The sequence below is a fragment of the Pungitius pungitius genome, chromosome 12, assembly GCF_949316345.1.
Source record: "Pungitius pungitius chromosome 12, fPunPun2.1, whole genome shotgun sequence".
Taxonomy (NCBI): domain Eukaryota; kingdom Metazoa; phylum Chordata; class Actinopteri; order Perciformes; family Gasterosteidae; genus Pungitius; species Pungitius pungitius.
The window spans coordinates 3,851,136-3,878,996 of record NC_084911.1 but is presented as its reverse complement, the minus strand read 5'-3'; the positions used below and the strand labels follow the sequence as shown (position 1 = coordinate 3,878,996).

At 46.7% G+C, this 27,861-nt stretch overlaps 5 protein-coding genes across 5 annotated transcripts; 2 read left to right on the top strand and 3 right to left on the bottom strand.

The window, feature by feature from the left end:
• Positions 1-67: 67 nt before the first annotated feature.
• On the bottom strand, positions 68-3,633 carry LOC119219886 (perforin-1-like). Its single transcript, XM_037475369.2, has 5 exons — positions 3,609-3,633; positions 2,400-2,970; positions 2,134-2,272; positions 1,846-2,057; positions 68-1,749 (listed from the first exon to the last, which is right to left on the bottom strand). Exons 2-5 carry the CDS (start codon positions 2,930-2,932, stop codon positions 870-872), a joined length of 1,764 nt encoding a protein of 587 aa, XP_037331266.1. The 5' UTR covers positions 2,933-2,970; positions 3,609-3,633; the 3' UTR covers positions 68-869.
• A 1,995-nt stretch (positions 3,634-5,628) lies between these two features.
• Positions 5,629-9,500, bottom strand: LOC119219885 (perforin-1-like). Its single transcript, XM_037475368.2, has 5 exons — positions 8,923-9,500; positions 7,572-8,142; positions 7,306-7,444; positions 7,018-7,229; positions 5,629-6,924 (listed from the first exon to the last, which is right to left on the bottom strand). The coding sequence occupies exons 2-5, from the start codon at positions 8,102-8,104 to the stop codon at positions 6,096-6,098; spliced, it is 1,713 nt and encodes a 570-aa protein (XP_037331265.2). The 5' UTR covers positions 8,105-8,142; positions 8,923-9,500; the 3' UTR covers positions 5,629-6,095.
• Positions 9,501-11,011: 1,511 nt separating this feature from the next.
• paqr4a (progestin and adipoQ receptor family member IVa) lies at positions 11,012-14,604 on the top strand. Its single transcript, XM_037477290.2, has 3 exons — positions 11,012-11,578; positions 13,495-13,713; positions 14,080-14,604. Exons 1-3 carry the CDS (start codon positions 11,305-11,307, stop codon positions 14,511-14,513), a joined length of 927 nt encoding a protein of 308 aa, XP_037333187.1. The 5' UTR covers positions 11,012-11,304; the 3' UTR covers positions 14,514-14,604.
• A 3,975-nt stretch (positions 14,605-18,579) lies between these two features.
• coro1a (coronin, actin binding protein, 1A) lies at positions 18,580-24,275 on the top strand. The gene is made up of 11 exons (XM_037477416.2): positions 18,580-18,736; positions 19,804-20,007; positions 21,362-21,484; positions 21,573-21,702; positions 21,836-22,017; positions 22,133-22,252; positions 22,585-22,689; positions 22,794-22,939; positions 23,500-23,557; positions 23,667-23,882; positions 23,981-24,275. Exons 2-11 carry the CDS (start codon positions 19,810-19,812, stop codon positions 24,071-24,073), a joined length of 1,371 nt encoding a protein of 456 aa, XP_037333313.1. The 5' UTR covers positions 18,580-18,736; positions 19,804-19,809; the 3' UTR covers positions 24,074-24,275.
• Positions 24,276-24,325: 50 nt separating this feature from the next.
• cldni (claudin i) lies at positions 24,326-27,094 on the bottom strand. The gene is made up of 3 exons (XM_037475209.2): positions 26,954-27,094; positions 25,523-25,655; positions 24,326-25,408 (listed from the first exon to the last, which is right to left on the bottom strand). The coding sequence occupies exons 2-3, from the start codon at positions 25,652-25,654 to the stop codon at positions 24,902-24,904; spliced, it is 639 nt and encodes a 212-aa protein (XP_037331106.1). The 5' UTR covers position 25,655; positions 26,954-27,094; the 3' UTR covers positions 24,326-24,901.
• Between the last annotated feature and the right edge of the window lie 767 nt (positions 27,095-27,861).

Below are 27,861 nucleotides of genomic sequence, written 5' to 3'. Positions count from 1 at the left end.
TGAAGATCCACCCCACCGTTCAAGTCTCCAAGGTAAAACCTGTTCAAGAGTGTCCACCTCAACCCCCCCCAGCTCATCGCCGGGGGCCCGGTTTACCCGATCCGTCGCCTGCTTAAGTCTCGTTGGAGGGAGGGGGCTGTAGTATCTTGTGGACTGGGAGGGGTACGGCCCGTAGGAGCCACATAAATCAATGCCATTGGGTTCCTTCATGCACCGGTACCAGTAACCATTACACCGTGAGCTTGTTAAAGGCACAGATTATGAGACAACGGACACAGAGGGCCCCAGAAGAACCACAGAATCAAAAAGACATAATGACGCTTGTGTAGATGTTTTGCATCACTCCATGGCCATGTGGTTTTGCATCTGTTTTGTTTTGTCTGATTCATTCGTCTATTTTCATGATTTTTAAATGTGAAGTTTTACATTACGTTTTGGTGGTTTTGAATATTTTTTTACACATTACATTACAAGGATTTGTTACCTGTGCACTCCTGTGTTTGTGTCCTCTTTGTCACTGTCTTTGACCGGGCTAATTTAAATATCCTAGACTTCTTCAAATGGAAAATTTCCATAATGTGTTCAGTGTAATGTGTCTGTAAAGCTCTGTTTGTGTGTTTCAGTCCTGTTGATTTCTGTTTTGTCTTTTACTGTCTTTTTTCTGTCAGCTGACATTTGTTCTTTTGGTGCCCCGTCAGTCTAAATTGTCAGAACAAACTGGTGGTGATGCACGAACATACATGTTTGTAAAGTGCAAGAAGTTTGCATCAAAATAATTTTATTTCAACAAACTTTGACATCTCAAAGTGAGAGTCTAATGCAAACAGCGTTAGTGGCTATGAAAGCATCAGCGGGGCCAAACACAAATATTACATCTCATCAAACTTTGACATCTCAGCAGCGAGACTCTTGTTTGTCAGAGAGCTCGTTTCATCCACAAACACGCCCATCTCCCGCAGGATGGCCTTTGGGATAGGATGCGCATGACGAGACACGTACATGCTCTCCAGACTTTGAGTCATGGGCGAAGCCTTGTAGTCCACGCATGTGTCTCCGCTCAGACTCGGAGCACATTTCACTTCCAACTTGTAGAAGAGCTGGCCGTGCTGCAGGATGCAGAGATCCTCCTTGACCCCGGCCTTGAGGACTTGGTCACACGCTCCCAGCAGGTCGTCGTCCCACGTGTTGTCCTGATCCCACACTTCGAATCTCACCGTTTTCCCGGAGGACACGTCCTGGGGGCCAAGGTCGACCACCGTGGCCCAGTGCGGGTAGTTGTTGTTTTGAATGACCGGCGAACGCCGAACCGCGTTTCCATTGAAGAACACCTTCACGTAGCCGTCGGTGGCCGTGCTGTGGTCTCCCCACAGGCCGGCGGCCCGCTGCACCGTGATGATGACCCGCGCCATGCCCTTACGGGTCGGGCAGCAGTCCGTGTTCACGGCGGGGTTGTTGTGGCATTGGCAGACGCAGGTGTCCCTCGGGTCGCTCTTGATGCCGGACCGGCAGCTGCTGCTGCAGTTCTTCCACAGGCCTTTCTCCAGGATGTAATGGCTAATGGCGGAGCGCAGGTTCTTACGGACAGGGGTGTCAGTGGGTAGTAGCTCGTGAAGCGAGTCCAGGGAATAGGACACTATGTCTGGATTCTGTGGCAGGGTGTTCAGCCATTCTTTGTAGGCTGATGGGTTTTTTTCAGAAGAGAAGAGAAGGTCCGGGTCCTGGGTATGACCCCCCTTTGTTTCTGTGAACCTGTGGAGGAGAGAGTTGTTTCACCAACTGCTGTAAAAGCTCTTAATTTTTCAAACAATATAAAAATAGGCCACAAGATACTTTTTCAATGCTTACCTGTCGTTGAAGATGCTTGAGAAGGACGCCTTACTTTCTCTCTTGTGGATGTCCTTCTGGCAGTGTTGTGTTTCAGTTTTGAGTTCAGCTTTGAAGCTGGCGGACGCCTCGACCTCCAGGCACATCTGCGCCTCCTCCGAGCTGATTCCATTCAGGCTGGCCTGGCACTGCCTGATGCTGGTCACAGATTGAACACTTCCTCCCATCTTCACCTGAAGGCAAAACACATCTTGTGTTAGCAAAGGTTTTACATCTTCAGAAATGGCCTGTGTCATAACTTGGGTTTACCTTGGTGATGTAATGGGTGCCAAAGTTGTCGATCAGTTTGTAATACCTCTGCTTACTTGCAGGGCTGTATGTCTTCGGTAGTTTTTTCAATGCTTTTTTAAATTCTCCGTGCAGTCCGGGATTGCTGGACACTCCAAAGCTGTTTACAGTGGGAGCAGAAGGAGAAGATGGACTGATATAAAACAGGTGTCTGAAATGAACCCGTTGATTTTCAGAGCTGGGGGAACATACGGAGGAAAGCTGCATTCCCCTCCTCGTCATCTTACCTGTAGAACTCACAGGAAAAGCTGTGGCTCGCGAAGCTGAACTTGTCCTCCTTTGTTTTTTCCATGGAGTATTCAGCTAGTTTAGAATGGGTACCAGCGAGCATCACCGAGGCGCCTTTTGCTCCCATATCACAGTCGAGATTGACCTTCCAGTTGTTCTCCACAGAAGAGGTGATGGAGCTGACCAGAGACTCGCTGGATTGGTGGAGCGAGGTGGCCACCTTCATGCTGCAGGACTGCTTTGCTCTCCAGTTCACCACCGACAACGGGAGCTTTTGCTTTATGTTCTCTAAGTAGGGGTTTGTGCACAGGGTGCATGTTTTATCCTTGCGTTTCCACTTGCTCATGTTGAGCACATAGGAGCCCTTACGCTCCATTTTGGTGATATCAAAGCCTTCCCCGGCCATGTTGGTACCCGGAGCTATTTCTGCCTCCATGCACTGTTTGGGTGTCCCGTCTGTGCACGACTGATACGAACGCTGAAGGAGGGACAGCATGAGGCCGGCTTGGACGCAAATATTCAACAGAGACATGTCTCGTCTCGGTGATGAATGCAAGCTGACGGTTAATCCTGAAAAGGGAAACGTTTCTTTTAATTTGATGTCACGTCTTTCTGCTGACATTCAATGATTTACGTATCTTTGACGCATTGAGAAACATTCTCTATATCTATATTTAAGGTCTAAGGTAAAAGCGGTCTTTTATAGATTTTCTACTTTGTTAACAACATTTTGAACACATTGCTTTCTAAATAACGTCCCAGTGTCCCTTTTAAATCCGCCGTACATTTAGACAAACATTAATATACATTTATACATATATATATATATACACATACAGCATTAGGTCTATTGGTAAATAATATTTACATGCTTTTATCTTAATGTGAGTCATTCAGTGAACCTGTGGATTGTCGAGAGGCTCCTCATACTTTTGCTTCTAGCGCAGTGTGGATTTTATAACTGCATTTTGGTCACAATAGTTCAAGTTAACATTGTCTCATGAGTTACAATAATAAAGGATGCAATGTTTTAAACTACTGCTCTCAGGTCTCAACTTTGAAAGGACATAACCCGCTTTAAAATTACTTACCGATATTCAAGCAACTAGTTCAATAACTTAACACACTATTAATATAACCCACTATGACCCACAGTCACATGTATTTAGATAAACTGAGAGAATATTTAAACGTTAGCTTACACTCACCTTTGTCTTGCCTGTTCAGGCTGCACTTGAGAAACTGACTGTGAGCATGAATATCACTGCCTGGCCTTTTTATAGGTAAAAAAGTGGTGGTTTATAAGAGACAAGGGTGGTGGTTTTGTTGACTTTGAGCAGCCCTGAGAGGGAGGAGTCGGTGGTCTGGATGAAGTTAGATAGACAGAGACAACATGACGGCAGTGCTGGCTTTCCAGTCAGTAACGAACCAGAGACCACAAACCCACTGCGTCTCTGAAAGGTACTTCAAGCCCTGAGAAGGCGGCTCTGTGGTCTTTATTTGGGGTCTTAACATGACTAGTGTGTGTAAGCCCAGTTATGAGTAAGAAGAGGTTTCCACCTTTTTTAAATGGACAAAAATCCAGTGAATTTATGTCATGACAAAAAATACCACCACCAGAACCACCTCTTTGTTAAGGTCAAAATATGCATGTTCCACACCTCGGGGGTATCCTTTCTGGGCTTCATCATCAATTCTGGCAGAGTCAAGATGGAGCCAGCGAAGACCAGAGCAGTGGCGGACTGGCCCCAACCCTTCACACGCAAGAAACTGCAGCGCTATCGGCGGCTCATCCACAGCTACAGTTCTGTGGCTGCCCCCCTCACGGCTCTCACCTCCCATCACATGCCATTTCAGTGGACATCTGCGGCAGCGAGGTCATTTGGTGAATTAAAATCACGATTCACTTCTGCTCCCCTTCTTGTTAACTCAGGCCCTGCTCGCCAGTTCATGGTGGAGGCTTCGGACACCGGTGTTGATGCTGTTCTCTCAAAGCGGTCATCTATGGTTCAGAAGGTTCCCCCTTGTGCCTTCTTCTCCCGGAACCTCTCCCCAGCAGAGAGAAATCATGACATCTGGAACAGGGAGCTGTTAGCTGTTAAGCTTGCTCCAGAGGAGTGGAGACACTGGCTGGAGGGAGCAGATCAGCCATTTATGGTATGGACGGATCACAAAAACGTTAGAATACATTCGTTCTGCCGAGGGGTTGAACTCCCACCTAGCGAGGTGGGCTCTTTCTTTTGACCGTTTTGAGGTTTACCCTATCCTACAGACCTGGCACAAAGAATGTCAAACCCGATGCCCTATCTCGTCAGTTCCAGTCAAAAAGCTGCTCTTCGGGTCCTGAGAACATTCCCTCCACCGAGTGTGTTGTTGGGGCAGTGGCCTGGCAGGTGGAGGAAGAAGTGAAGCGTTCCATTTGTTCCAGCAAATCTACGACCTCAGGTCCTCCGCTGGGGGTCATTCTTCCCGCCTGGCTTTTCACGCTGGGGTCACCCGCATGCTAGCTCTGCTCAGACAACGCTTTTGGTGGTCGTCTCTGGGGTAGGACGCCAACGGATTTGTTCGGTCCGCCCTGAAATGAGCTCAGCACAAGAGCTCTCGCAAAGCAACATATGGTCTTCTTCACGCTATCGCGTGTGCGGGTCTAACGGCAGAAGGCAGAATAGTCGATCACCGAAACAAGGATTTTTTAACAGTACAACGGCAAATAAACTTAAAGGAAGAGCGTCTTTATTTCTCCGCTGACGAGCAGGAGAAAATTATGACTGCTTATGAGGAGATAATATGTGTCTGTAACCCAGGTCCCATGGCAATGGCGGCGGCTGTCAATCCAAACACCCACGCGGGAGGGAGGGCCACCGGGTGGAAACCCGTCTCTCTCTCTCTTCAACGTCCGTCTCCTTAAAGCATCTTATCCGAATTGAGCCACAATATCAAACGCTATCTCATGTCGAATTAACATTAGCTTTGCTTTACCTTCAGAAATATCACAATGCTAAAACTACGATATGCAGGCCCATTAGCACCGCATGCTACCACTAGCTAGCACATCGCCAACCGTGTTACACATCCAGTCTCTTTTCACTATACCAGTTAGATATAGCACAAAATACAGGCATACACACTATATTTACCTCTTGCAAGTCACACAGAAGTTTATATCAGGACCACGAGTAGTCGACCTCCACGATAAAACTCAAATGCTTACCCACACCACGATGCCTCTTCCCTTAGCTCTCTAGTTGATAGTCTGTTTCTCTCCTCTCACGTGCTCACTACTCCGCACACTAACCTGTGCCATTAGTCCCGCCCCTTACACAGTGACTTTACCCCTATTGGCTCGTGAGTTTTAACTAACCAAAGGTAAAACAGGAATTAAATGATTTGACAGTTTTTAATTTAATTATCCTGGACTTCTTTAAGTGGTCAATTTCCATAATGTGTTCAGTGTAATGTGTCTTTAAAGCTTTGTTTTTGTGTTTCAGTCCTGTTCGTTTTGTCTTTTGCTCTATTTTTAACTTCCTTGTCTTTTTTTTGTCCTCTTGGTGCTCCGCCAGTCTAATTTATCAGTACTGAACCGACTGGTGGTGATGCATAAACATACAGGTTGGTAAAATGCAAAAAGTTTGCCTCAAAATGATTCAAAATACGTCAAGTCCAATATATTCTGTGTCAAACAACACTGATTTTATTTAGCTCGTTTCATCCACAAACACGCCCATCTCCCGCAGCATGGCCTTTGGGATAGGATGCGCATGACGAGACACGTACATGCTCTCCAGACTTTGAGTCATGGGCGAAGCCTTGTAGTCCACGCATGTGTCTCCGCTCAGACTCGGAGCACATTTCACTTCCAACTTGTAGAAGAGCTGGCCGTGCTGCAGGATGCAGAGATCCTCCTTGACCCCGGCCTTGAGGACTTGGTCACACGCTCCCAGCAGGTCGTCGTCCCACGTGTTGTCCTGATCCCACACTTCGAATCTCACCGTTTTCCCGGAGGACACGTCCTGGGGGCCAAGGTCGACCACCGTGGCCCAGTGCGGGTAGTTGTTGTTTTGAATGACCGGCGAACGTTGGACCATGATGCGGTTGAAGAACACCTTCACGTAGCCGTCGGTGGCCGTGCTGTGGTCTCCCCACAGGCCGGCGGCCCGCTGCACCGTGATGATGACCCGCGCCATGCCCTTGCGGGTCGGGCAGCAGTCCGTGTTCACGGCGGGGTCGTTGTGGCATTGGCAGACGCAGGTGTCCCTCGGATCGCTCTTGATGCCGGCCGAGCAGCTGCTGCTGCAGTTCTTCCACAGGCCTTTCTCCAGGATGTAATGGCTAATGGCGGAGCGCAGGTTCTTACGGACAGGGGTGTCAGTGGGTAGTAGCTCGTGAAGCGAGTCCAGGGAATAGGACACTATGTCTGGATTCTGTGGCAGGGTGTTCAGCCATTCTTTGTTGGCTGATGGGTTTTTTTCAGAAGAGAAGAGAAGGTCCATGTCCTGGGTATGACCCCCCTTTGTTTCTGTGAACCTGTGGAGGAGAGAGTTGTTTCACCAACTGCTGTAAAAGATCTTAATTTTTCAAACAATATAAAAAAATGCCACAAGATACTTGATAAATTACCTGTCGTTGAAGAGGCTGGAGAAGGACGCCTTACTTTCCGTCTTGTCGATGTCCTTCTGGCAGTGTTTTGTTTCAGTTTTGAGTTCAGCTTTGAAGCTGGCGGACGCCTCGGCCTCCAGGCACATCTGCGCCTCCTCCGAGCTGATTCCATTCAGGCTGGCCTGGCACTGCCTGATGCTGGTCACAGATTGAACACTTCCTCCCATCTTCACCTGGAGGGAAAACACGTCTTGTGTTAGCAAAGGTTTTACTTCTTCAGAAATGGCCTGTATCATAACTTGGGTTTACCTTGGTGATGTAATGGGTGCCAAAGTTGTCGATCAGTTCGTAATACCTCTGCTTACTTTCAGGGCTGTATGTTTTTGGTAGTTTTTTCAATGCTTTTTTAAATTCTCCGTGCAGTCCGGGATTGCTGGACACTCCGAAGCTGTTTACAGTGGGAGCAGAATGAGAAGATGGACTGATATAAAACAGGTGTCTGAAATGAACGCGTTGATTTTCAGAGCTGGGGGAACATACGGAGGAAAGCTGCATTCCCCTCCTCGTCATCTTACCTGTAGAACTCACAGGAAAAGCTGTGGCTCGCGAAGCTGAACTTGTCCTTCTTGGTTTTTTCCATGGAGTTTTCAGCCAGTTTAGAATGGGTACCAGCGAGCATCACTGAGCCGCTTTTATCTTTCATATCACAGTCAAGATTGACCTTCCAGTTGTTCTCCACAGAAGAGGTGATGGAGCTGACCAGAGACTCGCTGGATTGGTGGAGCGAGGTGGCCACCTTCATGCTGCAGGACTGCTTTGCTCTCCAGTTCACCACCGACAACGGGAGCTTTTGCTTTATGTTCTCTAAGTAGGGGTTTGTGCACAGGGTGCATGTTTTATCCTTGCGTTTCCACTTGCTCATGTTGAGCACAAAGGAGCCCTTACGCTCCATTTTGGTGATATCAAAGCCTTCCCCGGCCATGTTGGTACCCGGAGCTATTTCTGCCTCCATGCACTGTTTGGGTGTCCCGTCTGTGCACGACTGATACGAACGCTGAAGGAGGGACAGCATGAGGCCGGCTTGGACGCAAATATTCAACAGAGACATGTCTCGTCTCGGTGATGGATGCAAGCTGACGGTTAATCCTGAAAAGGGAAACGTTTCTTTTAGTGCGATGTCCCGTCTTACTGCTGACAAGCATTGATTTACTTATCTTTGACGCATTGAGAGACCTTCTCTATATCCGGACCTTACAGACAATCTTATGTCTTCATCTTTTTTCATGGTCTGAGGTAAATGTGGTCTTTTTATAGTTTTTCTACTTCGCCGACAACATTTTGGACCCATTTCTTTTTCTATGGCGTCTCGGTGTCACTTTTAGACAAACATTAATATATATTTGTATGGCATTAGGTTGGTAAATAAAATTTACATGTTTTTTTCTCCTCCCATCTAAATGGCTTCCTTGTGAGTCATTTGGTGAACCTGTGGTATGTCGAGGATCTCCTATCATCAAGAATACAAACCAAGGAAATATAGAACTGATTGTTTTTTAATTTCCTCTTCTAGCGTACTGCGGATTATTCCAACCTTAGACTTCTTTAATGTTCTGATCAGATGCTCTTTAATATATATGCAAACATAGTGAGAATATTTTTTAATGTTTTCCAACCGACTGTCAAACATGATTTCTTCCCTCACTATAAACCTTTTTATTACTGCATTTCGGTCACAACAGCTCGTGTCAACGTTGCCTCTATAAAAATCGACTTACAATAATAGAACTGTGAAAGGACTCAACAATACTTTAAAATAACTTAACCGTATTCAAGCAAATAGTTTAATAACTTAACACGCTATAAAGTAACCCACAGACAATCGCGCATATTCAGATAACATGAGAGAACATTTAAGCTTACACTCACCTTTGTCTTGCCTGTTCACTCTGGACTTGAGAAAACTGACTGTGAACACGGATATCACTGCTTGCCCTTTTTATAAGTTAAAAAAAGCAGGCGTTGGTGAAGGGGTGAGGTGAGGGTGGTCTTTAAGAGATAGGGGAACAAATGTGGTTTTGTCGCCTTCGAGCTGCACCGAGAGGGAGGAGCTGGGTGTCTGGAGGAACTCAGACAGACAGAGACGACTTATAGGTTATGTTGTTGTTAATAAAATGACAGATGATGAGACAACATATTTTTTTTATAAAACTATGTGTGTATAAACGTAGTGTCTTGTTTGTCCCAGTCCAGAGGTGTGGCTGTAGGCAGCTACAGAGGTGGATGAAAGGTGTAGGTGGTGTGATTCATCCAGATCCCCGATTATTTTCCCAATTAGAGGATTACGGTACGTCACATGCTGCCTTAAAGTGCTTATCAGAAAGATCTAAATCAAAGTGCATCTATTTATGTTGTTCAATAAGAGCAAAATCGACCCTAAGATGGCAGTTTTGGTGTGAAAGTCAAGCAATACGAGAGATCACGTTTCTGAACCATTTTTAAACCTGCAGAAGCAACACATTTTTCTTACAATTTTAATCTGAGTGACCCTGTGTGCAGGATAAGTGTCCATATCAGCCAACTTTGGGGGAAAGACAGGGAACACCCTGGATCAGTCGCCAGCCAATCACAGGGCAACACAGAGACAAACAACCATTCACACTCACATCCGTACACCTATGGGCAATATAGAGTTCCCAATAAACCTAATCCCCATCACATGTCTTTGGACTGTGGCATGAAGCTGGAGTACCCGGAGAGAACCCACGCAGACACGGGGAGAACATGCATACTCCACACAGAAAGGCCAGTGAGGTGATGGTGCTAACCACCTCACTCACCACCGTGCTTCCCCTTGGAGAATCCTAGTTTTCATAAAATTCAACAATTATGTACGTTAAAATTTTTAAAACATAACTAAAGAAGAGAAATACACCATTTCTGAGGTAATCGTTCTTTCTGTCCACGATTAGAGCTCAGGTGGCTCCGGCTGCATTAAAGGCATCTGCAGCTCCGTTACTGTCGGCATTTAAACTGCTGAGTGCAGAAAAGCAGCCCGAAACTACACCAAGTGAAACAGAATGAGACCAGAAATGAAAAGAGTTTGCCTTCAAAATAAAAGGGAATATTTCTTTAAAATCCGTTGATTGTGTGTTGTCTTAAAGGGAAATCTGGCAAATCAAGTAGGCAAAGTGTGCAGCTGCTTTCGACCCTCGGAAATTAAATGTTCTAGCTTCACTGTGCATCTGTTGCTTTGGGTAAATAAGAGCTGAGCACCAACTCAAACAAATCCATCAATGAATTCTAGCTAAATTCTAGATAGCGGCTTTGTTGATTTTTGTGACCATGTTGTTATTGTTTTACTCTTTCCCCCATTTTTGTAAATGCATAACACACAGTCATTTGTAATAGAGTACAACAATAAATGGTGTGAATAATACATAATAATAATGTGTTATGCTCCAACCAAAACTTATTTACTTTTAAAATTGTAAATGCATTTTATTCTGAAATCAAAGACCGGAAAAGTAGTCGTCGCGGTTCTCTGCAGATTGACACTCATGTGAAGGCGATGCAGGAGACTAACAGGCCGCCAGGGAAGTCTCTGCATTTCAAGGAATACAGCCGGCTACACACAATGGTGGGAAACCATTGGATAAAACAGATGTTGAGGGAAGAGAATACGAGCTTCACGGAGCGGACCGCGCGCGTTTGGGGCCGCACGGCTCAAATATCGGCTTCCTCTTCCCCAGCCTCAGGACATCGGTAGCCGACCTGCCCGGCTCGCCGGCCCGCGGTCCTTCGCCTCCAAACCCGCGCTCCAAAATCCCGGTTTCGTCTGTTACGAAAAAAAAACGGATTTTCAAAAAAAAAAACGGAGCTGACGATTTCACCGAAGGTCCACGCGTGACCCGCCAGCCGTCTGCGGCTCGCTCCTGGTTAGCATCCTCCGGAGTCGGATGGTCGCGAGGCGGCGGCGGCTCGCTCGCAGCATCTTCGCCCCCGGGAGGGAGGGAGGAGGAGGAGGAGGAGGAGGAGGAGGGAGGGAGGAAGGCAAGGAAGGAAGGAACCGCCGGGCAAAGGAAGTTTGCCACTAACATGCATCTCAACCTGCTCCTCCCGGCTCTCGCGGCACCCGACACGGACACCCGGCTGTGAATGACCCGCCCCGCGCTCCCGACATGTTCGTGGCCGGCCGTGTCTGCCTCCAGCCTCCCCGGTGACACCCGCGCAGGAACCGGCGGTGAAAAGCGACCCGCGGCGAGCTAACAACACCATATAGTATATAGTCCCCCCCCTTAAACAACACCAATGGTGTCCCACAAGCTCGTAGCGGCGGTGGTCGTGTTGAACGTGTACGTGGGCGTGCAGTCCGTCTTCTACTTTTTCGGCGGCGTGCTTTTGACGTTCCTGTTGGCCATGGCGTTTCTAAACGGACCCAGGCTCCTGGACCTGACGAGTTCCCCCCCGCATCTTCAGTTCAACAAGTACGTCCTGACGGGGTACCGGCCGATCTCCTCCGTGCACGACTGCATCAGGAGCCTGTTCTACCTGCACAATGAACTCGGGAACATCTACACGCACGGTGAGTAGAGGCGCGAGCGCTGCTCAGTCAGCAGGTGAGATTTCGATGGCCCGTGTGACTCTGACCATTCAGATCAGGAAAAGACTCTGTACTCTGATACTCTACAAATACTATACTAATATTGCACAAATGCAGTGCAAGATGCTGTGCAAATGCCGCACAAATGCAGAACATACGCTGTGCAAATACTGCACAGATACACTACAAATACTGCACAAATGCAGTACAGATGCTGTCCAAAAGCTGCACATATACAGGACAAATGCATATTCTCTTCAAGTCATTTTATCTGCACGAATACCCGGTGCTGTACCAGTACTGCACAGACACACAGATACTGCACAGATGCAGTACTGGTACTGTACTTGTAATTCTATCTGTACGGACACTGCACCTGCAGCAGGATGCGAAATGCGTTCAGGAAGGGTTAGGGGATTTGAACATGTTTGACGCTAAAGGAGTATTTGAAGACGTTTGTATATACAAGCATGTTTAGGTTCATAAATCTGTTTTAGTGAATCAGAAAGCACAACTTAAAGTTAAAGGTGCCGCGGAGTGTTTTTTCATGTATTTACATATCTGCCGGGGTTGAGAGTGAGAGCGAGTTGGTTTCGTTGCCATTTGCTTCATGAGGATCATGTATTTACATTGTATTTACATTTAGATGGAAACACTGTTGTCACAAAAGGGATTAGCCAGCTGTTATATTATAGCTTTACACATACAATCATGCACAATCAATTAATAAGAAATGCCATATTGTTAAAGATTTAAAGATTTATACTCTAAAACATGTTCTAACCAAAGGAAAACACAATGATTCTCATTTCACGGTAATTATACTAATTAAAACATAGCATGTGAATATTACATTAAGTCTGTTTTTTTATGTCCACCAACAAGCAGAAGTTTGACACAGATTTTGAAATGTAATTGTTACACAACACTACTACTTTCTCCTAAATAGAGTGCAGGACATCATCTGATCAGCGTGTTCACAGACTTCAGAGGACTTCCTCATTCCGGAGGTCAGCTCTTCACTTCCACCTGCCAGCAGGCACAAATTAAACTGCAGCAGCGATCGCCGGGGGAAGCGTCCCTGGAAGTCTTTCATTACAGTGGCGCAATCCGAGCACGTGACCTCACATGCATCGAGGACTATATATGGCAGCGACATTTGATCCTCCCGAGTGTGGCAGCAGAAGTGATGCAGAGCTGTGCGTGCAACGACATTGTTGGGTTTTTTTTTTTAGTGGTGCTGGTGAAGGATGTTTTGCATATGAACTGAAAACATCCTGCCTGCAGCCCGGCAACCGCTCGGGCCTTCAGAGGAAGTCCTCTTCTTCGTATTCACCGGCTAGTGGGACTGGGTACGAGTTGAGGAGGGGCAGGAGGGGGGGGGGGGGCAGAGATAACACACTTAAAATAGATGTGTTACAGTAGAAGGCCTTGCCAATGTCACCTGGCCAGGACAAAAGGCGTCACATTGGGAAGGGCAGGGTGAAAGAAAAAAAAACCTCAACAGGCCGAGGACGGCGCATTATGCAGAGCGATGAATGATCGCGACAACTGCGCGCGGATCAAATGTCGCGGGGGGGCGGATTTCTGCTCACACGGCAGCCGGCGCCTCTCCCTCGGCCCGACAGAGGAAGCTGCATCGGGCGTTCGGCCATGTCAAAGTTTCCATGTTATTTTCTCCCCGTGTTAACGGAAGGAGAGACTTCCTTCCATTAAGCAATCCCTCATGAGGACCAGGAGACAGGAGAGATAGGAGATGTAAATCAGTTTGTGTGCAAACCCTTTTAAAAGTGCTCGAGGGTCGTCGAGCCTCGACAGAGACGCACGCCGCCGTCCACTCTCACCCCTTCAGAGGTGAAACTCTAACAAGGCCTGCGTCCACTCTCACCCCTCTGCAGGCATTCCTCTGCTTTGCTTCCTGGTGCTGCTGCCGCTCCACATCCCCTGGTCTCAGATCAGCGTCACGTGGCTGGGCGTGGTGCACTTCCTGGCTTGCCTGTCGCCCCAGCTGGGCTCCGTGCTCTACCACCTCTTCATGAACCACGAGGGAGGGGAGCCCGTCTACCACACCCTCCTCAAGCTGGACGTGTGTGGGATCTGCATGATCAACACTTTGGGTAAGACCATTTCATCGCGCAGGGACTCTGTGAGGGACGATGTGTTTACTGGGAAGGTGGCTCTATGCCGTGGAGATTATGGACGGGTTTACTGCTCATGCATCGACGATTTGACTGATTTGACAGAACATATCCATTAATGAATGTGAATAACAACGAGTTATTAATTAGTTTGCATCGGAATTCTTGATGACTATTTTCAATCAGCAGATGTAAAAGCTAACTTTATGACTCGTGACTCACATGTGATGCGTGTGATCAGCTCAGATGTTTCATATTGTAGAACTTGGCAAAAGATAGAAACTCATTTCCAGAGTTTTCGCACTAGTTCCTGCAGCGCTCGCCTTGTGTGTTTCCTCGTCTCAGGAGCGCTGCCCATCGTCTACAGCACGCTGCTGTGCTACCCGTTCACCCGCACCGCGGCCCTCCTCGTCTACATCCTGCTGTCCAGCCACGCCATCTGGTGCGCCGTCACGGCCCGCAGCAGCGTCCGCCGGCTGCGGTCCTTCGCCTGGCAGGCGCTGTTCCGCTTCTCCTTCTTCCTGCTGCGCTGGGTGGGCGTGGGCGGCGGCAGCCCCACCTCGCTGCGCCACTTCCTGACCATGGACGCGCTGGCCGTGCTGGGCGGGGTCATCAACATCACGCGCATCCCCGAGCGGTTCCGCCCGGGCCTCTTCGACTACTGGTGCAACAGCCACCAGATCATGCATGTGCTGGTGGTGATCTCCATCCTCTACCTGCACTGGGGCGTGCTGGACGACCTGCTGTGGATCGACAGCTACAACTGTCCCTCGGACTGAAAGCCCCGCCCCCTCAAGCCCCCTCAAGCCCCAGATGCCTCCCACAGAGCGCTGTGCGGGGACCTCTGGAGGGGAAAAAGGGGGGGGGGGGGCATCTTGCGGAGGGAAGTGGGGGAATCTGGTGGAACGATGTGTGTGTTGTGCCCCGTGCATGGCGTCCACCCCGTGCGCTCAAACTCCCGAAATGTCCACATCTGGGTCCAGCTTGGCGGGCAAATGTACGACAAAGTGACGCGCGCGAGCGTTTTGACAGTCACAGAGAGAATAGAACACTAAAAAGTCTTAAGCGAGAAAGAGGCTGTGGGGAGGTGTTCGTGGAGCTCTCCCATGAGCAGCAGTCCGTGTGGTTGGCTGCGAGATGATCACATGCTCCGGTCCTCAGATGTCACTGTTGTTGCCACCTATGCAGCGCGTCCATATCTCAACTCACGCGCGCTCAGACCCCCTCACACCGTTTTTTATTTATTTATTTATTTATTAGTATTTATTTAGTCACAAGCCACAAAGAGGTTTTAGAGTTGTGTTCCCTGAGTTGTGTCCATGGGTTTCTGCCACTGCCTCTTTCTTTATGAAACTGATGAATCCTTTCAGATGAGGAGGAAATGAAGCCGTGTCAGTGGGGGGGGGGGGGGGTTGATAGCAGCTTCGGGTTCACTTGCCTCATGTGACCTCCACCACACCTTACCATCAATTGTGCCAACTGCTTTGCTGTGAGCGGAGTTCGGTGACAGCAAAATCAGGTTGTATAACTTTTAAGAACAGCTTTCACGCCGCCCCATGAGGGAACACACCTGAACAGGCACTTCGAGTTTTACACTGAAATGCTGACATGTTTTCACTAAGGCACGGAAGGCACTGAAGGTTGAGGGGGCGGGGGGGGGTTGGTTTTTCACCAACCTTTAAGAATACCTTAGATGTAATTCCTCTAAGTTCCTGAACAATCGGACCCTGTATAGACAAAAAAAATCACTGTACTAAAATCTGTCCTATTTATTGTGCTGTATTTATTTGCTGATACAGGTGACATTATGTTTCTGTCTGCTGCTCGAGCGGTTTACGTTGTCGCTGTGCAGGATCACAGGCGGACGGATCAAGTTAGAGGTCAGAGAAAATCCCAAGGATTAGCTCCTCATATTCTCCCCATTCTTTTTTTTTCCCCCGGCGATTTGTGCCAGTAATACGATAGAAACGGTCTGTCTCTATGCCTGATAACACGGGACATTAGAAACCTGTTATTTACTATTTCATCTGTTCAATGAACATGGTTTTATTATGTTTGCTCGTCTATTTGCACGTTGACTCTAGATGTCGATGCTTTGAAAACGTCAGTCATTGCTGCCGCAGATTGGTGCACATTTTTTGCCATTATTTATGCTTTGTTATTTATGCTTTGTTATTTATGCTTTGTTATTTATGCTTTATTATTTAAATCCCATGCTTTTGCTCTGCGGCTGGATTTTGTGTTTTGAAAGTAGCACTTTTTTTTCCCACCCAAGTAAAGTTTGTTTCTTCTTAAAGCGGCGTTTTACTTTCCTAGCAAACAGGAATGAACCTTTCCACCAGTTTCTAAGTGAGTCGAAGTGAGGCTGTGTCTCAATGACACGGCGCTTGTTGCCCCACCTCAACGCTCGCAGCCGCCCCCGCGGACTGGGCGCCGATCCTTCCCCGGGGGGGAACCTGCTTTGTTTTGCCAAATTAGCAAGCGTCTGAGGTGAAGCACACCCTCCGCTTCCTGTGCACTGACTCCCCCCCCCCCCCGCCCCCCCCACACCTCTCTTTTCCTGCACCCTGAGTCAGATACTCTAAGTGTCACTCTGACACGGTGACGATCACACTACGAACTACGTGTTATTATTGTACATTGAAGGAGCCTGATAGAAATGCATGGAAGTGTAAAACGGACAGCGGCGTCTCATCATTTGTTCGTTGGACCGAGCGGATCAGAACGTAGAGGCTTCACTATCGACTAAACTGCACCGGTCATCGTTCTCAAAAGGGCTTTGGATTCAAGTAAATTACAATTATGAAATGTATTTAAAGTCCATACAAATAATGTGCATACATCTATGTAGATGATATATACATACATTTTTACACTATCTGTTAAGGGAATAGAATATAGCAAAAGGGAAAAAGGGAGAAGCAGAAGAATCGATGTTAATATCATGGATGTTTGTTTGCTTACCTTACAGAGGATAAAAAAAGAAATACTGAAATTGGTTTCAGTTCCAATGTAGAGTTGTTTGACCCTTGGTGACCCTTTCGATCATTTAAATGTAACCACTTTTTCTAGACTGGTGGGACAGCCCGATGTGAATACCTCGTGACTACCACTGGTCCATCTATGCATTACCGGCCCGGAGGATATGCAACAGTGGAGTCGTCATGTGTTTGTTGGATCGGGCCTCCACATCCTGGGTCTCCCACTTCTCAGGGTGCCAATAAACCGTAGCTGTAACATCCCCAAGGGTCCCCGACCTCGGCCCGACCTCGGGCCCTCTGAAACATGGCGGGCGTGGAACCCGGGTGACGGATTGGACAGAGGGGGGAGAGGGAGTGTTTCTCTCGAAACACTATGTTACATGACTGGAACCTGGCCAGAAATATTGGTTGTTGTCCTTTTGTTTGTATGTAAAATGAAGAAAAGAAAGAAGAAGAAAAAATGACAAGCTGTATGAATACATCACTAACAAAACTAAGTTCCTTTTTTAATCTACGACAGGTGCCGGATAGCCTGTTTATGACCTGTTTATAATGGACTACCTGTATTGTTATATACTGACTTAATACTGATTGCTGTTACTCTGTGGATCATAACTATGACACTGGTCGATGTGTACAGATGTGGAGACGAGCCCTTTCCTTTGGGACCTAAGGAGCTCTGTCTGAGGGGCCGTCTGGTTTCATCTCTTCATGTCTGCAACCACAGTCAATGTGGCGCCATCTAGTGGAGGCCGGCGTGCACCGACGAGGCGCCCGCTGACCTGCGCCGGGTCGTTTATTCACATGTGGCGAAATTTCTTTTCAAGCGGAACCATCGGAAACATGAAATGAGGCATGTGGTCCGATCAGCTTTCCCCTCGTTGCACCCGGTGTGGGGGGGGGGGGGGGGGGGTTGACTGCGTCCCCCAGAGAGTGCCTCATCGTCCAGTCAGTGCTTGAAAATGAATGTGTACAAACGCAGACACACACACTTTGTTCCTGTGGTGTGGTTCACACATCTGGCGTCAGCGTCCTGTGTAACAGGCTCCTCGGCCTCCAGCAACGATTGTGCAATAAACTGAAGTCTATATTTCTAAAACTGCCTGTAGGCCGTCTCTTTTCCTTTCTGTTCCTGTTGTTGACATGTGTTTATTGTGTGTGTGTGTGTGTGTGTGTGTGTGTGTGTGTGTGTGTGTGATTTGAATTGAATGACCTCCCTATAATAGAAAAATGAGAAATGACTTGACCTCAAATATTAGATCCAAGCTTTTTACTGATCATGGTGTCATGAGGGGGTGGGGGTGGGGGGGGGGGGGGGGGGGGCAAGTAAGCATTACATGTTCTTAAGGTTTAGGGTCTTGCAGGAGACCGACATCATCTTCAATTTACAGATCCAGAGGCTTCTTCTGCCTTTTCACTCCGAATACACGGCACGTTATGTTTCCCATAATGCACCTTGATGCCCTGTCCTGTCAGACTTCAGGCAGCCGATTCTTGGGCCACAGAACACCAGTTCACTCATCTGAGGGAAATGGATGTTGTCTTTCATCAAAACAAGGTGAAGTATTGTAACTTATTATATCGGTTACATTTAGTGATAATTAGATTAGTATTTTTCCCTCAAAGGCTGTACGAAATGAGAGAAAGTATCCATCACTCCAGTCTGCAGCTTCCCTGATACTTGAAGTAATACTTTTTAAGCATTTAATGACCATTGCAGTTTTCATAAATCTTTAGATTTGGATGGATGATAGAAATTCAGTCTTTAAACAATTTTACAAACGGTCTCATGAAACTTCCGGCTTCCTCCCCTTCATGCTGCCTTCTTCAGTTTTTCAACCCTGAAATGTCAAGCGAGACACCTCCCACTTCCACCTCCATCAGAAGCTCTCACTTCCTCCATGTCGCTTTGTGATGTACTTTAAGCCACCGGCTCGCCAAAGTCCTCATTCTGGTGACGGGGTGTTTGGTGCTTCCCTGAAAACTCCTCGAGTAGAATCGCCCCACCACGCGACTCCCAGGTAGGCCTGCAACATCCGTCTGCAGTTCATTTACACCTACAAAACATCTGTGAAGATGTCACGATAGCTACATTTAGTACACTATGGGCAAAGATGACACAACCTAAGGGATTTAAATCTATCATCTCTAAAAAACCGTGGCTCGAGTTATCCTGCTTGCATTCAGTCAGTCAGTTTCCTTTGTACCAGGCAGTTTTTTTTAAAATCACAACAGAAAGACACAGAGAGACATTATCGACATGCATTTAGGCTCCTGATAAAATTACCGCTGACTCTATAATGGATTATTAAATTAGAGCGGCCGGAGGGGTCTTGTGATGCACATGCAGCAAAGCTATTGCAGTCCTCCGAGTCTGAGCTTAGGCGCGGCTGCAGATTTCAGGAAGTCAGATCCCCAAATGGAGGTAAAGTTAAACATACTCAGAATGTTTGATAAGTAGTGGACTTCTGCTTTTGGTGAAGGATGCCTTCATCGCACAATATTAAACGTGTGACTTTAGAAACTATTTATCTTGTATTTGCACGCCGGAAAATCAATGAGTGTTTAAAAAAAGAAAGGTAGCTGGTTGTGTTGCTCACTGCAGAGGATGCACTCATGCTACTCGTGTTCGCCATGCTGCAGCTCAATTGATGGCATGTTCATACCGCTGATGATCTTCGGCCTGCACATCATCATTTAAGTTAACAAACAGAGTCCCAATTCAAAGAAAGATGAGGGGGCAACGGTTACGGAAGTAGAGGAAGCAGTTGTGAAAGCTGTTGCTTCCTCTTTTTTTTGAAGCTTTGCTCTGTCGTGTCCCTCGTGTGTTTCGTCAGCTTTGTGGCTCTTTATTTCCACATGAAATCTAAAAGCACAAACTCTTATACAGGGGATCCTTTTCTACAGTCTAATACGCATTGAAATGAAGGCATGTGGCGTGTGTTTTCGAAATGCACAGCGATTGATCTATTTCCCGCTGTAACTGTGTGACTATTGTCTTGTTTACCACGGGCCCCGCTGCACGTAACGTTTCAGCCCTCCTCGTTGGGGGCCCTGAGCCTCGTTTTAACCCTCGCTCTGTTTCCAGTTCACCATGTCCAGGAAGGTTGTGAGGTCCAGCAAGTTCCGCCACGTCTTTGGCCAGGCTCTGAAAACGGACCAGTGCTACGATGACATCCGAATCTCCCAGATGACGTGGGACAGCAACTTTTGCTCCGTCAACCCCAAGTTCGTAGCCATGATCGTGGACGCCAGTGGCGGCGGCGCCTTCATGGTGTTGCCCATGAGCAAGGTGGGTCACAGGAAGCACCCTGGTTTGCAGCAGCTGTCTCGGCCCTCTGCATCTCTCTTCTTCCTTTAATACCATTTTTGGAGGTGTTGATACTTTTAGATCACGCTCGGTACGATGGTTGCCTGTTTCATCAACGTGTTTTTTTTTAATTTTTTTAAAGTGGTTACTGCCAGTCACTGTCACACGTTCAGCTGAATAAGGAAGTTTCACGCGTACTTTGAGCACTTTCTACACGTCACTCGCTCTGCTGTTGAGAGGTTTTCACCATATTAGGAGTTTGTTGTCTGTTCAGTGAGGGCAGGATGTGGCTTCAACCCAGTTACTTCGCTGTCACTGACGGAGTACTTAAGGTGACTTGAAACACCGAAAAAGGGCAAAACTGCAAACGCTGTTTACAGACATTTGAATATCTGAATTTTTTTAAGATTTTAATGTAAAGCTTTACTTTGGGTTGCTTACATATAATACATATATATATATAGATATATATATATATATATAGATATAGATATAACGTTATATTCAGTTTATAAGACCTATCTAAGAATTCAAAAGCTATAACCATCATTGAATTACGTTTCATCAAATAGAAGAAATTCAAAAATATTACATTTAGTTGATAAAGGTCTCAAAACGGGCTTTTTCCTTCAGCTGTATGTAGATAAAAAAGGTTTTTGAGATCCATCAAAGGAGGTGCACGAGGCCCTTCACTTGGTTGCCTGAGCAACAGCCCTTTTTGGACAAACTGCTCCCTCAGGAGGAATAGAAATATTAGTCATTGTTCTAAGTTAAATAACCTTTTCATTTGATTTTGTATCACCTTTTGATAGACATGCCGCAGCGGGACACAGGGTTGTGGCGACCATAAAATAAATAAGATCCAAAACCCTTAATGCAGTAGATTCAGAAAAAAGTGCATTTTTTCAGATTAGCCCAGTTTCATCGGCTTTGTGTTACTTATTACTTTACCGATTGCCCATCGTACTTCCACACTTTGGCAAGTACACCAATAACAAAGATATTCATTTGCGTTCTATCTAGAACCCTGCAGAATCTGAATTATTCATGATCTGATCCCTCGTATGATATAGTGGAGCCAGATGTGATTCATCCAGAATGCTGAAAAAACTAAAAGTGTCTTTGCTTTTTCAGTAAAGCGGATGAAACACAGAATCAATGCTCATGAGGCGTGAGGTGGGGGGGGGGGGTGGGCAGCCCATAAAGAAACATGGGAGTAGAACCTGGAGAACAAAGGCACTCGATCTCCTCGCTAACCCAGTTACTAGACATTAGGTGTAATTGGAAGCACACCTGGGTGCATTCCTATCAGTTTTTTCTGCTTCTGTCTCTGCAGACGGGACGTATCGACATGTCCTACCCGACTGTGTGCGGCCACACGGGACCGGTCCTGGATATCGAGTTTTGTCCTCACAATGACAACATCATCGCCAGTGGCTCCGAGGACTGCAGCGTCATGGTAGGCATCGCACTTAATGTAACCTTTCAAGTTTTTGTTGCGAATGAGGGTTTGTTTGTACTCCAACTATGTCTCCTCGCCGGGACAGATTTGGGAGATCCCGGACGGCGGGCTGACCTCTTCGCTCACGGAACCCGTGGTCAAGCTGGAGGGCCACTCCAAGCGCGTCGGCATCCTGAGCTGGCACCCCACCGCCCACAACGTGCTGCTGAGCGCAGGTACGCCGAAGCTCTTCTCTCTCACGCTTCGTTCACTCCGCTGAACTACACGCCAACCGCCGAAGGCCTCTGCTGGCGTAACCCCCGCCCTTTGTGGTCGCTGTGTGTGTGTCCCGTCCCCCCCCCCACGCAGGCTGCGACAACGTGTTGATCCTGTGGAACGTGGCTCGCGGGGAGGCCGTGGTGCGGATGGACACCGTTCACCCCGACCTCATCTACAGCGCCTGCTGGAACCGGGACGGCTCGCAGATCCTCACCTCCTGCAAGGACAAGACCATGCGCGTGCTGGACCCGCGCAAGGGCACCGTCCTCATTGTGGGTGTCCTCAGCTTCAGATCGCATTTGTCAGCCGCTGCATGTGCTGTTGAGTGGGGGTCTCAATGACTAGACATGCCCGTGACTATCTCCTTCCATCTCACGCCCCCCGCAGGAGAAGGAGAAGCCCCACGACGGCTCCAGGCCCACCCGGGCCGTGTTCGTGTCCGACGGGAAGATCCTCAGCACCGGATTCAGTCGCATGAGCGAGAGGCAGGTGGCGCTGTGGGACCCTGTGAGTGTCAACGGCCCGCGGGTCCAAGTTCAATCAGCTAATCCTTCACTTCCCTCTAGTTAGAAAAATCGGTCGAGGGGGCCGTCGTTGAGTCACGTTTGGTGCTTTGGTTTTTCAAATGTTACTGTGGAGTTCTTTATTGTAGTTTACAACACTGCTGTTTCACAACGGCCATCATGCAGCTCAGCAATGTCCCACATGGGGACGTTGCGAATAAATCCGAATAAATCCGTGGCCTCCCTGCGGTCTGCTCCAAGCGGCCTTTTGGATCCCAGCTGTTGCATTAGATATATTAAACATCCAACTCTCTGTGTCTGAATCTGTTCCCACAGAAGAACTTCGCGGAGCCTCTGACCTTACAGGAACTGGACACCAGCAGCGGCGTTCTTCTGCCCTTTTTTGATCCAGACACTGGCATCGTCTACCTCTGTGGCAAGGTTAGATTTACATTACATGAAACAGCAATCTGCCCCCTCCCCCCCCCACCTCGCCCCACGCACAGACACACACACACAGCTGACTGACTCACACGACGTCACAGGGGGACAGCAGCATTCGTTACTTCGAGGTGACCGATGAAGCCCCGTACGTCCACTACCTGTCCATGTACGGCAGCAAGGAGAGCCAGAAGGGGATGGGATACATGCCCAAGAGGGGCCTGGACGTCCACAAGTGTGAAATCGCCAGGTAAGGACATTCGTGTCCACTGGGACTATTCTAAACCTCACTGCAGTAAAAGAATGTAAATGTTATCCGCAAAGTGTACTTCAGATTGAAAAGTGTTTAACTGTGATGTTTCCTTACTGCTGCATTAATGTGTATATTGCATTTTAAAGCCGACACATCAACACATTCTTTTCTCTTACATCAGAACCACGTATCTCCAACAGTAAAAACAGTTTTTAGCTTCCTCACGGTGCGCTGTCCACCTAATGAATCAACATCTGAGAACATTTTGTCCTTCGTGTTCATTACAAACGTTAAACATCAACTCAGCTGGGGATGAAACATCTGAAAATGAAAGCTGTTAAGTAAAATCTTAAAAGTAAAAAGTACAAGATTTACCTCTGTATGGTAAGAAGAAGAGGTATAAAGTATCACACTGAAATATTGAAGCAAAGTACAGTACCTAAAATTGTGGTTAAGTACACAGTACACAGTGTAAGCGCACTACGTTACATCCCTCTCTAGTTGTGCCCTTATAACTAAATAATGACTAAAAAATGACCAAATATTTCTTCCTTCAGGTTCTACAAACTCCACGAGAGGAAATGTGAGCCTATAGTCATGACGGTGCCACGCAAGGTACAATGTTCACTGCAAGTGATTTTATATTAGCCCAAAATGAGTCCATGGGTTAACATGTAGGTTCCTTTCTTTCCCTCTTCCCTCTTTCCTTCCTCCCACCTTGCAGTCTGACCTGTTCCAGGACGACCTGTACCCGGACACCGTTGGTCCCGAGCCTTCGGTTGAAGCTGACGACTGGTTCAACGGAAAAGATGGCCAGCCTGTTCTGATCTCCCTCAAGGACGGGTTCGTGGCGCCCACCAAGGCCAAAGAGTTCAAAGTTCACAAGAGCCTCCTGAAGACATCGACCCCTTCTGCCGGGACTCCACAGGACAACGGCGGGGTGAGGTCACGTGAAGTTAAAAGGTTGCCCATCTGTTTGGGTTCATCGACCCTCCGTCACATCGTCACTCCGTCCGTGTTTCTGACTTTTCTCCTCAGGAGGTTCAGTCCTTGAGGAAGGAAGTGAAAGACCTCAACGCGGCGGTGGAGCAGCTGACCAAGCGCGTGAAGGAGCTGGAAAGCAAGCAGTGAACTAGAGAGGTTTTATGAATTTAGGGGGGAAACAACAGGAAGACATTAAGAGATGAGAATGCTGTTGTAAATCTGACAAAACTACAGTTGTTTTGTTTTCTTTGACTTGAATTTGTTTATTTGATTTCTCTGGTAAATTTTTAAAGTCCTGTTTTAATATATGTTTTTAGGTTGGAATAAAATCTTCTGTATTTTCAAATTACTCTTTTGACTTTTTTGTGAAATGAAATACACATGAAACACACGTTGAATTACACCAAATTTTATTCATTTATACTGATCACTTTACAAAATGAGAATCAAAACAAAATGGGACGTAACAATGTTTTCTACAATGTTTGAAATGTGACATTTCAGAGAAACGGGTGCACACAGATGCTCTCTGATGAAGAATATTTTGAGCTTCTTTCCCTTTGTCTTTCCTTTCCCTGGCAGCAAATAATAGAAAACAGAAAAGATAGAACTTGGGATAAAATGTTACCGATAACTATTGGTAAAATATGAGGCTAAAAGGGCAGGACCGGTACTTATATGTTGAATTTCCCGCAGAGTTCAGATTTTATGTTCTCTTCTCACTGATACGCTTTTCTCGTTTCAAGGAAAATAACGACGTTTCATTGCAAGATTATAAATTGCGTGTAAATAACTATTTCTTAAATAGCATATTCACAACCCAGCACCTTATAATAAATCTGTTTAAAGATTCAAAACACCACCTACGTAAATATGAATGACCGTATATTTGAGACAGTTATAATCAGCATTTAGTATTTACAGTCCTCAAAGCAGCCCCTCTACCATTGACAACACACACCCTCCCCGAAGCCATCACACGTAGTTCTTACTGGGGGCGGTGGGGGCGCTGTTGCTGTAGTACTTGGCGGTTCCCCCGGAGCCTCCGGATTTGAGCCTGCTGAAGCAACAGAGCAGACCTCCCGCCAGGAGGAGCAGCACGCCGGCGCCCCAGCCCACGTAGATGCACGCCCCCAGCTCCCTCTTCAGGTTGGCGGGCACCAGGGGGTTGTTGAAGTTTTGCACCACGATGTGGGCGGTCCAGCTGACGGGGATGAGCACCAGGAGGCCCGCCAGCAGCAGGCCCACCGCCGCCACCAGGCTGATCTTGGGCTTGACGTCCTCGTTCTCCACGCAGGTGGTGAAGTCGGCGCCGCAGAACAGGACGAGGAGGCTGAGGCAGCTGAGCATGCAGCTGATGATGGTCAGCGCACGGCCGGCCTGCAGCTCGGACGGCAACTCCAGCAGCGATTCGTAGTTCTTGCACTGCTGCTGGCCGGTGCTCTGCACCACGCAGCTCGTCCACAGGCCCTCCTGACTGCTCTACTCAACACACACAATGGAAAAGGGGGAAAACGTTACGCCTTTCGCGCCACTGCAATGAAGGTTTTATTTTTCATGGGGTCATCGTGAGCTCCGGCTGTAGCTTTTCGGTACCTGTGCGGTCACGATGTTGTTTCCCGTGAAGGAGGTCACCTTCCAGAGGGGGACAGCGCAGGCCACGATGACCCCAATCATGCCGAGGACCCCGAGGGTCACGCATACCATCTGAACGGCGGCGGATCCCATTCTGCAACAGGGCGAGAATTAGTGGACCAATCAGAGGCACCGGGGTGAAGAGAACATCTCATAGCACCACGTTTACTTACCTTTACCTTTTCTTTTATTGCGTCTGCCATGATGTCAAATTTTTACATTGATTATTTTTGTTTCATTGCTCAAAACATTATTAGGTTTAATCCCATTTTGAATTCCTAGTATACTGTTATTTAAGCGCTGATAAACTAAAATCTTGTCTTCCTTCTTTGGAGTTGATCGTAGTGATTGTTGGATCTTCTCAGGCGATCCAACAGAAAAGACTTTATTTATTATTTTTCACCGAGGTGTTACCGTGGATGTGTTGAAACACCTGATTGCTGTGGTGGCCCTTCACAGGATTAAGTGGCTTCAGGCTACATTTATACACAAATTCACGTCGTGACACGTCTGCGCCCATCTTGGGCCGCGCCACTCCCTTAAATCTTCTCTTCGAGAAATTCTGCCTCTCCTTGTTCTCTTCGGGTTATGTTATGTTTTAACATCATACAAATGAAGATCATAGTTACGGGGGAAGGAAACTGTGAAAAACAACACTAAATATTCGCATGCAAAGTGACTTTCGACCCAGAGTCTGAGAGTATTTCATCAGTTATAGATTAAATATTTTAAACTGTTTGATATTTATTTATGATTTATTTATTTAACTGAGATATAGAGATAGAAAAAACGTATTTCTTTACTCAGTATACGCTTTGACAAAGTCCTGCCCTTTGTTCTTCATTCATACAGAGAATTCTATCTATCTATAAAACTTTCCTTTTTTACATCAACAAAAATGGCCCATTTTGTTGCATTTCTTTTGTAAATTTCAATGAAAGATTATAGCTGTGATGATCATAGGACTTTATTGATGCATTGGAATAACAGAGGGGGGATTTGACCATGACAGATCTTCCTTCTCTGTAACCCAACGCTCAGAACAGATGGAACACTGACACCAAACTAATGAGGATCCGTGGGTTTAAAATGTTCGTTCATACACCTGAAAATAACCTCTCTCCAATCAGAATAACTGATTCTTTCTTACAATTATCATTATTTAATATTAATTTATAATTTTTATTTTCTAATGAACTGAGATCACAGACAAAAACAAAACATTTTCCTAAAGGATATTTATTTGCACTGTCCATGATTTTTGCCGATGCCAAATAAAATGAATTCAACAAATCCTTTCATCCATTTTTCAAGCTTTTCAGAATAACGTCTCTTTATTTTAAAGCTCTTAATGGTAATCTAATTAAAACAGAGGATTAAAAAGAAGCCTACCTTTTATTCCGTGTCCTTTGAAGGAAAATTTGAAAATCAGGTGAAGTTCTTCTTTCTTCCTGCACAGGTGTTGTTTGGAGATGTTGTTTTGGGATGTACTGTGACTGTGTGATAAGATTGGGTATTTGTAGAGGAATGTGAGGTGTTGGGTGGGGTTATGCTCCAACGGGAGGCAAGGACATAAGGACCAGACTGGACTTGTCTTGTACGTATGTTTCCCTCTCTTTTTTCCACCCTAAACCTTCTGTGGAACTCAACACACACAACGTGACTAACGCAAAACGTAAGACTTTAACATGAGAAGAAATGTACGATGTTTCAGCATCGGTAGTCTCTTGTGTTAAGAGTCGGCACCGACCCCTTTTAGGTTTTAATTGTATAAAATAACACATACATTAGTACATACATTAGTTTATGCAACAGGGCTTTTTGACTTTGTAAGGAATGTCTATTTCAACTATTTTCACTACTTTATAAAACACACTGACAGACAGCTCCTCTCCCAGTCATGTGAGCTTTGGGGGGATTCTCATTTCATGTTGTTATCCAGTATTCCTGCACAAAAACAAAACAAAACAAAGACAACCATGTGACGTCATTTCAGTGTTCTACTGGTGACTAAAGGCCCTGACGCCCTCAACCAAAGATATTAATATCAAAATGGGTTCATGGATAAGTAAAGCTCACAAGGTAACAAAGAGCTGAGAAACCAATTGGATGATAGATAATTGTTTTTAGTGTGTTTCACCGCGGATTTAAGACACGGGTCAAACCCCGGGCCGTTGACATAAGAGACGGGAACGGAAAGCCAACACGAGAGGAAAAGGTTAAAAGGGACACAGAGAGGTTGTTGAGTTTATTATGAAAAACAAAACAAAAATGTCATCTAAGACTGCAGTTTTTTCTTT